Consider the following 12847-nt stretch of genomic DNA (forward strand, 5'->3'; position numbering starts at 1 on the left):
ATTCAGGTTTTGACTTTATATATTCCAGTGCTGACTTTATATATTCTGACGCTGACTTTATATATTCAAGTTTTGACTTTATATATTCCAGCGCTTACTTTATATATACTGACGCTGACTTTATATATTCAAGTTTTGACTTTATATATTCAGGAATGACTTTATATATTCAAGTTTTGACTTTATATATTCTGACGCCGACTTTATATATTCAGAAAATCAATGTATTTGCCTGTTTGGCACCCCATAATATATGTGTGCGTGTATATATGTACACATGTATGTATGTATATATATATATGCCAGCAACACTCATGACAATGACAAAACAATTACCTTGTCAATCATGTTATGTTATTATTAAAATGTTTCCTTTTCTTGCTATATACCTGTATATATGTAATGACAAAATAATTACATTAACAATTATGTTACGTTATTTTTAAAATTTTTTTTTTTCTTTTTCATAACTTCTTTAACACACTACTCCTCCGCTGCGAAGCGCGGGTATTCTGCTAATTGTTCAAAAGAAGCAAATACATTATATATAGCCAGTTCCCTAAGTATTTTAACCCTAAATGTTTTCAAAAGATTAAATATTGAAGGTTGAGAATTATGATTATCATGTAGAGGAGCAAAAAGCAAAACTTTCTATACCTTGAAGTGAATCCTGCATTGGTACCATATTCTAAGTTATTGGTGGAGGACTGGATTATTGGTATATTGACAAAAGCTAGTACTTACTTCGGCAAAAAGCTAGGCATATAAAGAAGTACAGCAGGATGGTGTAATATGTGATAATTTATATGTCTTTTAGGATGTACTCTATAATTGTTACCCATTAATGAAATTGAAAATTAGGTAGTGCCATCATCTAATTTACGTTATTGTAGAGTCATATTTTGAATGCGTGGATATCTCGAATTCTAGATAAATGAGGTTATAATTGAGTCTAGTTTCTTGAAAAATGATTTGTTGATGTATATAGGGATGCTCTAAATAGAAATAGAACCTTAGGAATAATGCTCATTTTGACAGTATTGACTCGACCTGTTATTGTTAGATGAATGGTGGGCCATCTTGTAACTTCTTGTTTGATTTTTTCAATGATTTTTTCAATGCTGTTAACAAACTTCTGGTTAAAAAGATCTTTATACTTAATTATGATGTTTATCCCTAGATATTTAAATTATTTTAACAGAATAAACAGATTGATGTCCAGTCTAGTATGGTGTGGTAGAGAATTTACTCTTTAAAGCACATATTTATTTAAATTAAATTGTTTTTTTTTATTTTTGCTAATCTGTTAAGAACTAATTGTAAAGATATTTATGGGTATAATATATAAGTACCATTTCATCTGTGTACAGTGATATTTTTGTTTGAGTTCTTTTTTGGTAATTCCCTTTATCTCTGATATTTTTTGAAAATGAATCACAAATGACTCAATAGGTATTGTAAAAAGAAGTGATGATAGGGGGCACCCTTATTGAGTACCACATTTTAATTTAAAGCAGTCTGATTTCATGTTGTTAATACAAACTGAGACTTCTGGACTAGTATAAACTAATTTTTTCTATGCAGATATATTTGGGCCAAATCCGAATTTGTGCAGTGTGGTGAATAGATAGTTCCATTCGACTTTGTCAGAGGCCTTTTCTGTGTTCAGATATAATAGGATCTCTTGTGTGTTCTCAATCCAGTGAAAAAAGAACACTTTTGCTTGCATCTCAACTGTTAGTATAAAGTAGTAAAATGGTCTGCTGCATCTTCTTCTTCTCTGTTCCTTTGAATTGTAAATTTGCTTTTAATACTTACAGTGATGGTGTGTTTTGAGAAGGGTGCTTAGATTGACTGATTAAGATTAATCTTGAGTCGTTTGTCTTGGTTTTCCTCTGTGCTCACTTGCTGGAGGAGTTTTCATATCATTTGCACATTTAGATTTATTTTTAGATGAATTTTCAGGCTTTTTAACTCCTCTCTGTGCCATGTCACCTAATGTTATGTTGGTGGGTGATTTGAATATGCATGTGGATAATGTTAATAACTCTTTTGATGAATTCTGTGTCTTGTCTTGGCAGTTTTAGCTTGCAACAGCAGGTTGATTTCCCAACGCATTGTAAAAGTCACATTCTTGATCTTATTTGTTGCACTGGTGTAACTCCTCTTAATTCTACTGCATCTGATCTGCTCATATCTGATCATAAGTTAATATTCTTTAATTTTAATTTAACATCCAAAACTAAACTCATTTCACAACATTAAGACTATCCACTTACCTACTCTTTGCAGTGCAACTGAAAGCCTTTCATGTAGAGACAATCTTTTCAAAACTGAAGAACCTTATTTCCTGTTACAATGATGGATTACATAGTCTTGTGGATAATCTTGTCCCTTTAAAATCTTGGTCTGTTTCTTTAACCCACTCTGTTCCCTGAGCAGCATCAGCTTAAAGGTAAAGGTTATAGACTGGAACGTTTGTCTGCTAAGACAGGGTTTCCTGAACGTAAAAAATGTGTTACGATCATTTACTTTTTTATAAGGGTACTGTTTCTACTGCCAAATCTGCCTACTATGCAGAACAGTTTAGTTTAGGTGATGGGAACTAAACATAATAGGCTTCTAACACCACCTATTGCACTTGCACCTCACCTTCAATCCACTTTACTAATTCAAAAATTAACAGTATTCCCCAGCAAGAGAACTCATCTGCATGTCTGCTACACAATACTCTTAACTTTGCCTCGGTTAGGTCCTGCTCAAATTCTGTCCTACTGTCTCTGAAATCTCTGTTCTCATTAAAACATCTAAATATTCCACTTCTCAGTTAGATCCAATTCCCACTCATTTGGTAAAAGCTTGCCTGCCTTCTATTGTCTCATTCATAACTGATATTGTACATTCATTACTTGCTTCTGCTATTGTTAACTTAGTTTTTACGATGGCTGCTATAACTCCCATTTTAAAGAAATTTGGTGCTGACCCTGATAATCTGAACAATTTCCGACCAATTTAAATATCTGCCATCCATCCATCCATCCATCCATCCATCCTCTTCTGCTTATCCGAGATTGCGTCGCGGGGGCAGCAGCTTGAGCAGAGATGCTCTTCCGGGGGAATCCCGAGGCGTTCCCAGGCCAGCCATGAGACATAGTCCCTCCGGCGTGTCCTGGATATTCCCCGGGGCCTCCTCCCGGTTAGATATGCCTGGAACACCTCACCAGGGAGGCGTCCAGGAGGCATTCTGATCAGATGCCCGAGCCACCTCATCTGACTCCTCTCGATGCAGAGGAGCAGCGGCTCTACTCTGAGCTCCTCCTGGATGACTGAGCTTCTCACCCTATCTTTAAGGGAAAGCCCAGACACCCAGCAGAGGATACTCATTTCAGCCGCTTGTATTTGCAATCTCGTTCTTTCGGTCACTACCCATAGCTCATGACCATAGGTGAGGGTAGGAACATAGATCAGCCAGTAAATTGAGAGCTTGCCCTTACGGCTCAGCTCCTTTTTCATCATGACAGACTGATGCAGAGCCCACATCACTGCCGATGCCGCACCAATACGCCTGTAGATCTCACACTCTATTCTTCCCTCACTTGTGAACAAGACCCCGAGATACTTGAACTCCTCCACTTGGGGCAGAATCTCGCTCCCAACCCTGAGAGGGTACTCCACCCTTTTCCCTCTGAGGACCATGGTCTCGGATTTGGAGGTGCTGATTCTCATCCCAGCCGCTTCACACTCAGCTGTGAACCGATCCAGAGAGAGCTGAAGATCATGGCCTAATGTAGCAAACAGGACAACATCATCTGCAAAAAGCAGTGACCCAATCCTTAGTCCACCAAAACCATAAAAGTTATGAACAGAATCAGTGACAAAGGGCAGCCCTGGCGGAGTCCAACTCTCACTGGAAACGGATTTGACTTATTGCCGGCAATGCAGACCAAGCTCTGACAGTGGTTGTACGGGGACCGAACAGCTCTTATCAGGGTGTCTGGTACCCCATACTCCTGGAGCACCCCCCACAGGATTTCCCGAGGGACACGGTTGAACGCCTTTTCCAAATCCACAAAACACATGTAGACCGGTTGGGCAAACTCCCATGCTCCCTCCAGGATCCTGCTAAGGGTATAGAGCTGGTCCACTGTTCCGCGATCAGGACGAAAACCACACTGTTTCTCCTGAATCCGAGGTTCGACTATCTGACGGACCCTCTTCTCCAGGACCTCCGAATAGACTTTTCCTGGGTGGCTGAGGAGTGTGATCCCTCTGTAGCTGGAACACACCCTCCAGTCCCCCTTCTTAAAGAGGAGGACCATCACACCAGTCTGACAATCTGGAGGCACTGTCCCCAATGTCCAGGCGATGATGCAGAGGCATGTCAACTAGGACAGTCCTACAACATCCAGAGCCTTGAGGAAGTCCAGGCGTATCTCATCCACCCCCGGGACCCTGCCACCAAGGAGTTTTTTGACCACCTCGGTGACCTCAGTCCTAAAGATGGGAGAGCCCACCTTCGAGTCCCCAGGCTCTGCTTCCTCATTGGAAGGCATGTTAGGGGGATTGAGGAGGTCTTCGAAGTACTTCCCCCACCGACCCACAACATCCCGAGTTGAGGCCAGCAGCGCACCATCCCCACCATATACAGTGTTGACACTGCACTGCTTCCCCCTCCTGAGACGCCAGACGGTGGACCAGAATCTCCTAGAAGCCGTCCGAAACTCATTCTCCTTGGCTTCCTCAAACTCCTCCCATGCCCGAGTTTTTGCCTCAGCAACCACCGCAGCCACATTCCGCTTGGCCTGCCGGTACCTATCAGCTGCCTCCAGAGTCCCACAGGTCAAAAAAGTCCTGTAGTACTCCTTCAGCTTGACGGCATCTCTCACCACTGGTGTCCACCAACGGGTTCGGGAATTGCCGCCACAACAGGCACCGACCACCTTACGGCCACAACTCCGGTCAGCCACCTCAACAATAGAGACGCGGAACATGGCCCATTCGGACTCAATGTCCCCCACCTCCCGAAGTTCTGCCGGAGGTGGGAGTTGAAGCTGCTTCTGACAGGGGACACTGCCAGACGTTCCCAGCAGACCCTCACAACACGTTTCGGCCTAACAGGCCTGACCGGCATCCTCCCCCACCATCGAAGCCTACTCACCACCAGGTAAGTAAATCTGCCATTTTTATCTAAAATACTTGAATAAACAGTTGCAGCACAGGTACAAGCATGTCTAACTGATTTTGATTTATTTGAGCAGTTTCAGTGTGGTTTTCACCCTTTCCATTGTACAGAGGCACCTTTGGTTAAAATCACTAATGAATTGGTAATGGCCCCTGACTTTGGGCTGTTGACCATTTTGGTATTGTTTGACTTTGTTTCCGTCTCCCATAGTATTTTGTTAGACAGATTAGTTTCAGTGGAATCTGTGATATTTCTTACACTTGGTTTGCATCATATCTCGTACACAGTTTGTTCAACTCAACAATTTTAGATCTCAGCCTACCACAGTCACTAGTGGTGTTCCCCAAAGCTGTGAACTTCACTGGCTCCCTGTTAAATACTGTTTTAATTTCAAGACTCAGCTTTTAACATTCAAGGTTCTTCATAGCCTGTTACCATCATATCTTTCAGATCTTCTACATATTTATACACCTGCTCATACTGTTAGATCTTCTTACTTAAATTTCTTGGTTATGCCCTCTGCTGGTTCATCTACCATGAGGTCTAGATCCTTTAGCTTTGTTACTCCTCGTCTTTGGAACTCCCTTCCTCAAGATATCTGCAGCATTGATTCCCTTCCTAATTTATTGATTGATTCCCTTCAGTCCAAATCCAGTCTTAAAACTTGTCTTTTTAATCTTGCCTACTCCCCTTGATTTTGTTTCTTGATTGTACAGTATTGTACTTTTATGATCACATATATATAATGTTATTTTAATTGTATATCATTATTTTTCATTGTATTATTTTCTTTTTATTTATTGTTTCTTTCATTTAGTATTTATATTGTTTTATTAATTCTTTGATTTGGCAAATTATCTTTTGACTTTTTGTGAAGGTGTTCTTGAGTGCCTTGAAAGGTACTTTTAAATAAAATTAATAATATTTAGGCAAGTCCTGTTTTATTTTTTAATCATCTTCTTCTTGAGTTCTGTTTCACCTACTCCTTTAAGTGTTATTTGAACTGCTTTGCTTCTGATCTACTATTACTGTTTTTTTTATTTCTGTCATCTGCTTGGTCACCGACCTTGGCCTGCACTCTCAGAGTCTTGCCAGATTTGACATCTGCCTTATACGATGTCACTCATTTTCTTTGTTCTGTTTCCATGTTTAATTTCAGATCCTTAAAGTAACCTAATGCAAATCTAAACATAACATTTGAGTGTTTAAAACTTAAGATTTTCAAAAATTGCCAAATGGTTTAATCGACATAAGAAACATATGAGAGGAGACTATTCACTCCACTAACCTTGTTTGGTTAGTTTATTTGACCCAGTATTTCTTCCAGATATTTATTAAAAGATGTCAAGTTTTCCACTTGCTAATTGACATGTTAATGTGCTTGCATTGTATGACAGGATCAATGGCCATGTTCCTTTTGTTTGTAGCCTTAAATAAAGTTTTGACATATAATACATGTAATACCCTGTACACCATACATTTCAGGAGAAATACATTATATATGACCGCATATAGTAGCAAATAAAATGTATATTATGTGCAAGACGTGAGCAGGCTGAATCAATAAAGTTTATAGGAGTATATAGTAGAACAGACCCTTACTTTACACAAATCAGAACATTCTCTGAAGTCATCACAAAACTGTTAATTATATATTAATTTTACTCAAACATTACAAAGAAATATATATTGAGCAAAGGCAGTCGTGTCATAAATTTTGTCACATACCACGTTTACTCTTGGATGGCGAAAAGTTACATACTCAGGCTGTGCTGGAACAAAGACTTGGCCACATCAAACCAAACTTATTCTTCAGTTTCTTACCTGCCCTCCAGTCAAGTTCCGCAGTCGACAGACAAAAACAGATAAATTAGTCAAAATTAAAGTTTAAGTAAATGTAAAATTAATACATTAGAAAAAGATTAATTATTACACATCCATCAATCTATGGAGCGGCTGCTGCTTCACCACCTGAGGCCACAGGTCCGCCACGCCCTCGACCCTCTGCAGTTCGCATACCAGGAGTAGGTGGGAGCGGAGGATGCCATCATCTATATGCTACGCCGATCCCTCTCCCACTTGGACTGAGGCAGTGGTGCTGTAAGAATCTGGACTTCTCTAGCGCCTTCAACACCATCCAACCTCTGCTCCTTAGGGATAAGGTGACAGAGATGGGAGTAGATTCATACCTAGTAGCATGGATCGTGGACTATCTTAAAGACAGACCTCAGTATGTGCGTCACGGGATCTGCAGGTCTGACATTGTGGTCAGCAACACAGGAGCACCGCAGGGGCCTGTTCAGCCTATATACCTGTTCAGCCTATATACATCAGATTTCCAATGCCACTCGGAGTCCTGCCACATGCAAAAGTTCACTGACAACACTGGTATTGTGGGCTGCATCAGGAGTGGGCAGGAGGAGGAGTATAGGAAACTAATCAAGGACTTTGTTAAATGGTGCGACTCAAACCACCTACAACTGAACACCAGCAAAACCAAGGAGCTGATGTTGGATTTTAGGAGGCCCAGGCCCTTCATGGACCCCGTGATTATCAGAGGTGATTGTGTGCAGAGGGTGCAGACCTAAAAATACCTGGGAGTGCAGCTGGATGATAAATTGGACTGGACTTCCAATACTGATGCTCTGTGTAAGAAATGACAGAGCCGACTATACTTCCTTAGAAGGCTGGCGTCCTTCAACATCTGCAATTAGATGCTGCAGATGCTCTATCACGCCTGGACAAACTGGTGAGAAAGGCAGGCTCTATTGTAGACATGGAGCTGGACAGTTTGACATCCATGGCAGAGCGATGGGCGCTGAGCAGGCTCCTGTCAATCATGGAGAATCCACAACATCCACTGAACAGGATCATCTCCAGACAGAGGAGCAGCTTCAGCGACAGACTGCTGTCACTGTCCTGCTCCACTGACAGGCTGAGGAGATCGTTCCTCCCCACACTATGTGACTATTCAATTCCACCCAGGGGGTAAACGTTAATGTTATACAAAATTATTGTCCGTCTGTTATACCTTCATTGTCATCACTCTTTAATTTAATATTGTTCTTTATCAGTATGCTGCTGCTGGAGTATGTGAATTTGCCCTTGGGATTAATAAAGTATCTATCTATCTATCTATCTATCTATCTATCTATCTATCTATCTATCTATCTATCTATCTATCTATCTATCTATCTATCCATCCATCCATCCATAATCCAACCCGCTATATCTAACTACAGGGCCACGGGGGCCTGTGGAGGCAATCCCAGCCAAAACAGGACACAAGGCAGGAAACAAACCCTGAGCAGGGCGCCAGCCCACTGCAGGGCATAATTATTACACACACCCCTCAAAATCCTGATTCTGATGTAGTTGCAAAGATTTACAGTGATAGAAGAAAAATATCAAATAAACACACTTATAAACATTGAACAAAAACAATTGACATTTTATGTAGCCCTACTACAATGTCAAACTTCATAAATTATCCATTTACTAAATTGCTTTGGATTGTTCTTTAGTCTGAGTTTGCAAGGCGACAAGGTTTATCCGTGCTGTTTTTGGAGAGCAGGATTTTTAACAAGACTCAGAGAGGTAATTAATAGTATAAATTCCAAAAAACGGTGAAGATAAATTTAATTATCTTTTCCTCCTACAGTTATTTCTCTGTGATTGAAAACTGACTTGGATGTTGTTAAAAGACAGAGAACAGGCTCACATGAAACGAGTCATTCTATATAGGGAGACTAAAGTATCCAGGTACCTGTGTGAATGTAGGGGATAATGTTCACGCAGTTTGTAAACTTGCTCTAAAAATTGACACCACTGACCGTGTGGCAGAAGTAGGAAATCTAAACAGGCAAACAGGCAAACACATTGGAGGTGGTATGATACACTGGAAGAGCTGTTTTTTTTTTTTTTTAAATTTCAGTTTGGTGTCCATATCTGCTGCCCTTGTAGTGTGCTGAGTTAACACATACCACCTCCTGGCAATTAATCTCTTTTTACACTGGATGAACAACACATGTTGTCATTGCCATGGCATTTCCCCTTTTTATTAGGGCATTGTAAGGCTGTGTCCATGCAGTGCACCACCTTCTCCAGCTGGCCAACACATCCTGGGGCTTTGGTCTCCTGCTACAGTAAATGTACTTTGAAACAAAAGGAAGCCGATGCATTAAAATCTGTCTTTATCTATTTCAGATTCACTTTTTTGTATTGTTAATGTTTGTACTAAATTAACTGTGAAGCTAAAGAAAATTGTTTAATTTAGAAGTAAACATCTGCTTTAGATTCTTACCCTTTTGTCTTCAACAATAATAATTGTCTCTTCATTTTTACATAGTAGTATAGCTGATAAAAGATCCTACTTAAAAAATGTGTGGAATGCAGCATCCATTTTTTCCTTTTTGAAACAGCATGTGTTGTGCTGGCTGCCAGGAAAATAAAATTAAAGCAATCCCCTAGAGCACTTCAGAAAAGGTGTGGGTAGCATTTGCATGTTTTCTGCGGATTGTGTTCTTTTAATGCAAATCTCATTTATTCTCCTGTGAATTATTTCAAACTAACTAAACAAAAAGTTATTGTATTAGATTTACTTCTAATGGAGCAATGTTTTGCATGCTATTTAATGTTTCAGTCATAAACAATTTGTTCTAAAAGAAATATCAGTACCACTTAATTATTTGATGGTAACAGTTTGAAATGACTTAGATCTACCTTATAATTTATGTGTATGTTTTACATATTAAATGCATGAGCATCTTAATTTGGCAAACTAATTAATTTGCCTTTTAAACTTTCAAATGATTGCTTGGGTTTGATATGAATTATTGTTTGTATTTACTAATTATAACCTTATACAGCTGTTAAAAGGCACCAATGCTAATTTAATTTAAAAGCTAATTTGTTTGTGCCACATTGTGAAAAAAGAAGACTCACTAGAAAAGGCTCAGAGAAGTTAGGTATTACCAGACATTCATGAAAAGTCAGTAGAGTATCCATCCTACAGTCAGGCCCCACTGATTTTTGAATGTTTCCAGGACATATGTATGAGGTATGAGCATAGAAATTCAGCTCTGTCAGAGAGGCCGCACGCCACCACCACAGCATTGCACAAGCTTTCAGTAAATGGCCCTCTGCCCATGGCTGAGAAGTTCTTGGAGGGCTACAGAAATACATGATTTGTGAAGGCTGACAGTTTGAAAATGAATTTATGCCAATACAACAGTATAATTCAGATAAAAAAATAGTAAGAGTAACTGCATTAGTGAATCTGGAAAAACAAAATTATAATATATCTTTTGTTACCCAGTGTTATTTTCCAGATTGTCCATAATTTTCTAAAGGATTGATGAATCTCATATACTGGTTTTCCTAATAATACTCTTCAGTAAAATATATCAGACATTATATATACATATATAAACACGTATATAAACATATATATATATATTATTATTATTATTATTATTATTAATAAACAAAGACAGCTACAATAATGTGCCAATTGTTGAGCATGGATTGTGCTCTGGTAACATAAGCTATGCCATGTACTCTTGAGATACATTTGTGTTATTATGGAATATTAAAGCGGTATATTTCCTCTACTGAAGAATGAGAAAGTTTGATTTATTATTCTGCTGAGTGAGAAAGAAAACACTTACTGTTTTGTGTGTGTAGAGAGAGAGAGAGCACAAAACTGAAACAGATTGTAGTGATTGAATATCTCATCTCAAAACTGCCTTCATGGCTACATTCAGAAGAAATAATGAGGCGACTGGGCAAAGGGCAGCGATCAAGCAGTACCACAGTGGTGCTACATTAGAACTCATTTGTTGTCGCGGAGTCAACTATCTTCATTCACACGGTCTTATATTTTAGTTATTTGTGGGTCGACTGTAATTTTTTAGAGCAGTCAGCAAATATTTTAAATCTCAGACCACTTGACTGCTGTTGGATACTTAAGGAAAATTGTATGCCTTTCATTATGCTTTTTATATATAATCAGTGTGTGTCCACTTTTCAGTTCTCTCATCAAAACCTTTCTCTTTCAGGTACAAGAATAAAAGTTTTTGTAGGTTTGCAGAAAAATTCTTGATGACTTCAGGAACAGAAATTACTAGCTTTTCAGCTGTCAATGAATTTTATTCCTGTATCCTTTTTTCATCTGTATAGCCGGAATATTAGAAGGCTTATATGCCCTGAATAAGAGAAGACTGAATAAGACTTTTATTATAATGCATTTGCTTTCTTAATGTGCTTTCATATTTAAGATTGTGTGAACTAAGATAACTGTAAAGAGACCTTTTTGTTATATTTAAAATACATCTGGTGTACAATGGAAACTTTTAACAGTAAAAGGTCATTTTTAAAGGAATGATGACTGTAATGTTGGAAATAGTTTTGTTATTACATATTCTGTGTTTACCTCCTGTAAGAACTTCAAGTGTCTGCCACAGGGAATGATTATTTTCATCTTTATATTCACAGTAGTACTAATATTAGAACAGTACATGAATAAGAAGCAGTTCTCAACAACTACTTAGAGAATCCATCACTCTCATATAAGAGATTGGGAACCTGGAATCTGTAGGAAAACGTCACTGGTAATGCTATTCATAGATGTAAAGGGCTTTTTAGCTGTAGAAAGGGTAAAGCTGCAAGCAGTGAAAGCAAGTAACTACATACATATAGACAGACAGCAGAACACTTAGGAAAGGTGCAGTATTTGAAGGCTCAGGTATTAAAAGATAGTGAGACAGTGAGGTGTTTGATATATATTACTTGGGGGTTAAAAAAAACAAACAAGAAACTGCTGTTCTAGGCTTTAATGCAAACTAAAACAAAGGCAATCATTGAGTGATAGATTCGAAAAGGATTACATGTAAACAGTCAGCCACTCAGTAAACCAGAATCAGATAAACTTTATTAATTCCGAAGGATATTACTTATGTTACAACTTAATAACAGACAAGGGACATGTTACACTAAGAGTAAGTATAAAGTAATCATGTTAATATAAATAAAGTATAATAAATGTAAGTTTCAAACTAAATTATAGAGTGTTGCATCTTAAGTTAATATTGCACATTTTCAGAACAAATAAGGTTATTGTCATGTGAAGAGCAGACAATTTATTACACAAGAACAGATAGTATGTTGCACATTTCAAGTACTGTACTTGAAAAAATTTACCTGGATATCCAATAAAGAAAAAGGGTAACAACTTAAAGTGTGGGTGAGTGACCGGTAAAGGAGTTATAGAGTCTGATGGCTGTGGGGAGGAAGGATTTCCTGTGACGTTCAGTGGAGCTCTTGATGCTAGTCAGTCTACTGCTGAAAACGCTCCTCTGTCCAACCACAACACTATGAAGTGGGTGACTAGCATTTTCAATAATAGACTGTAGCCTAGACAACATTCTCTGATCTGCCACAGTTCCCTAGCTGTCCAGTTTCTCTCCTACCACAGAGGCAGCCTTCTGAATTAGTTTGTTTAGTCTCCTGATGTCTGCCACTTTCATGCTGCTACCCCAGCATGCCACAGCAAAGAAAATGACACTGGCAACCACACTGTTATAGAACATCTGCAACATAGTGTTGCTGACACTAAACGATCTGAGCTTGTGTAGGAAATACAGCCTACTTTGACCCTTCTTGTAT

The 12847-nt window shown here is 38.8% G+C and overlaps 1 protein-coding gene across 4 annotated transcripts in view; it reads left to right on the forward strand.

The window, feature by feature from the left end:
* Window positions 1-12847, forward strand: part of wdr27 (WD repeat domain 27) — a 332022-nt gene that overhangs the window by 134375 nt on the left and 184800 nt on the right. For all 4 annotated transcript variants that reach the window (XM_039738896.1, XM_039738897.1, XM_039738898.1 and 1 more), the window contains exon 20: window positions 11242-11339. In XM_039738896.1, coding sequence (XP_039594830.1) covers window positions 11242-11339 — 98 coding nt within the window. The remainder of the gene's footprint in view (window positions 1-11241; window positions 11340-12847) is intronic.

This window comes from Polypterus senegalus, chromosome 16, assembly GCF_016835505.1.
Source record: "Polypterus senegalus isolate Bchr_013 chromosome 16, ASM1683550v1, whole genome shotgun sequence".
NCBI lineage: Eukaryota > Metazoa > Chordata > Cladistia > Polypteriformes > Polypteridae > Polypterus > Polypterus senegalus.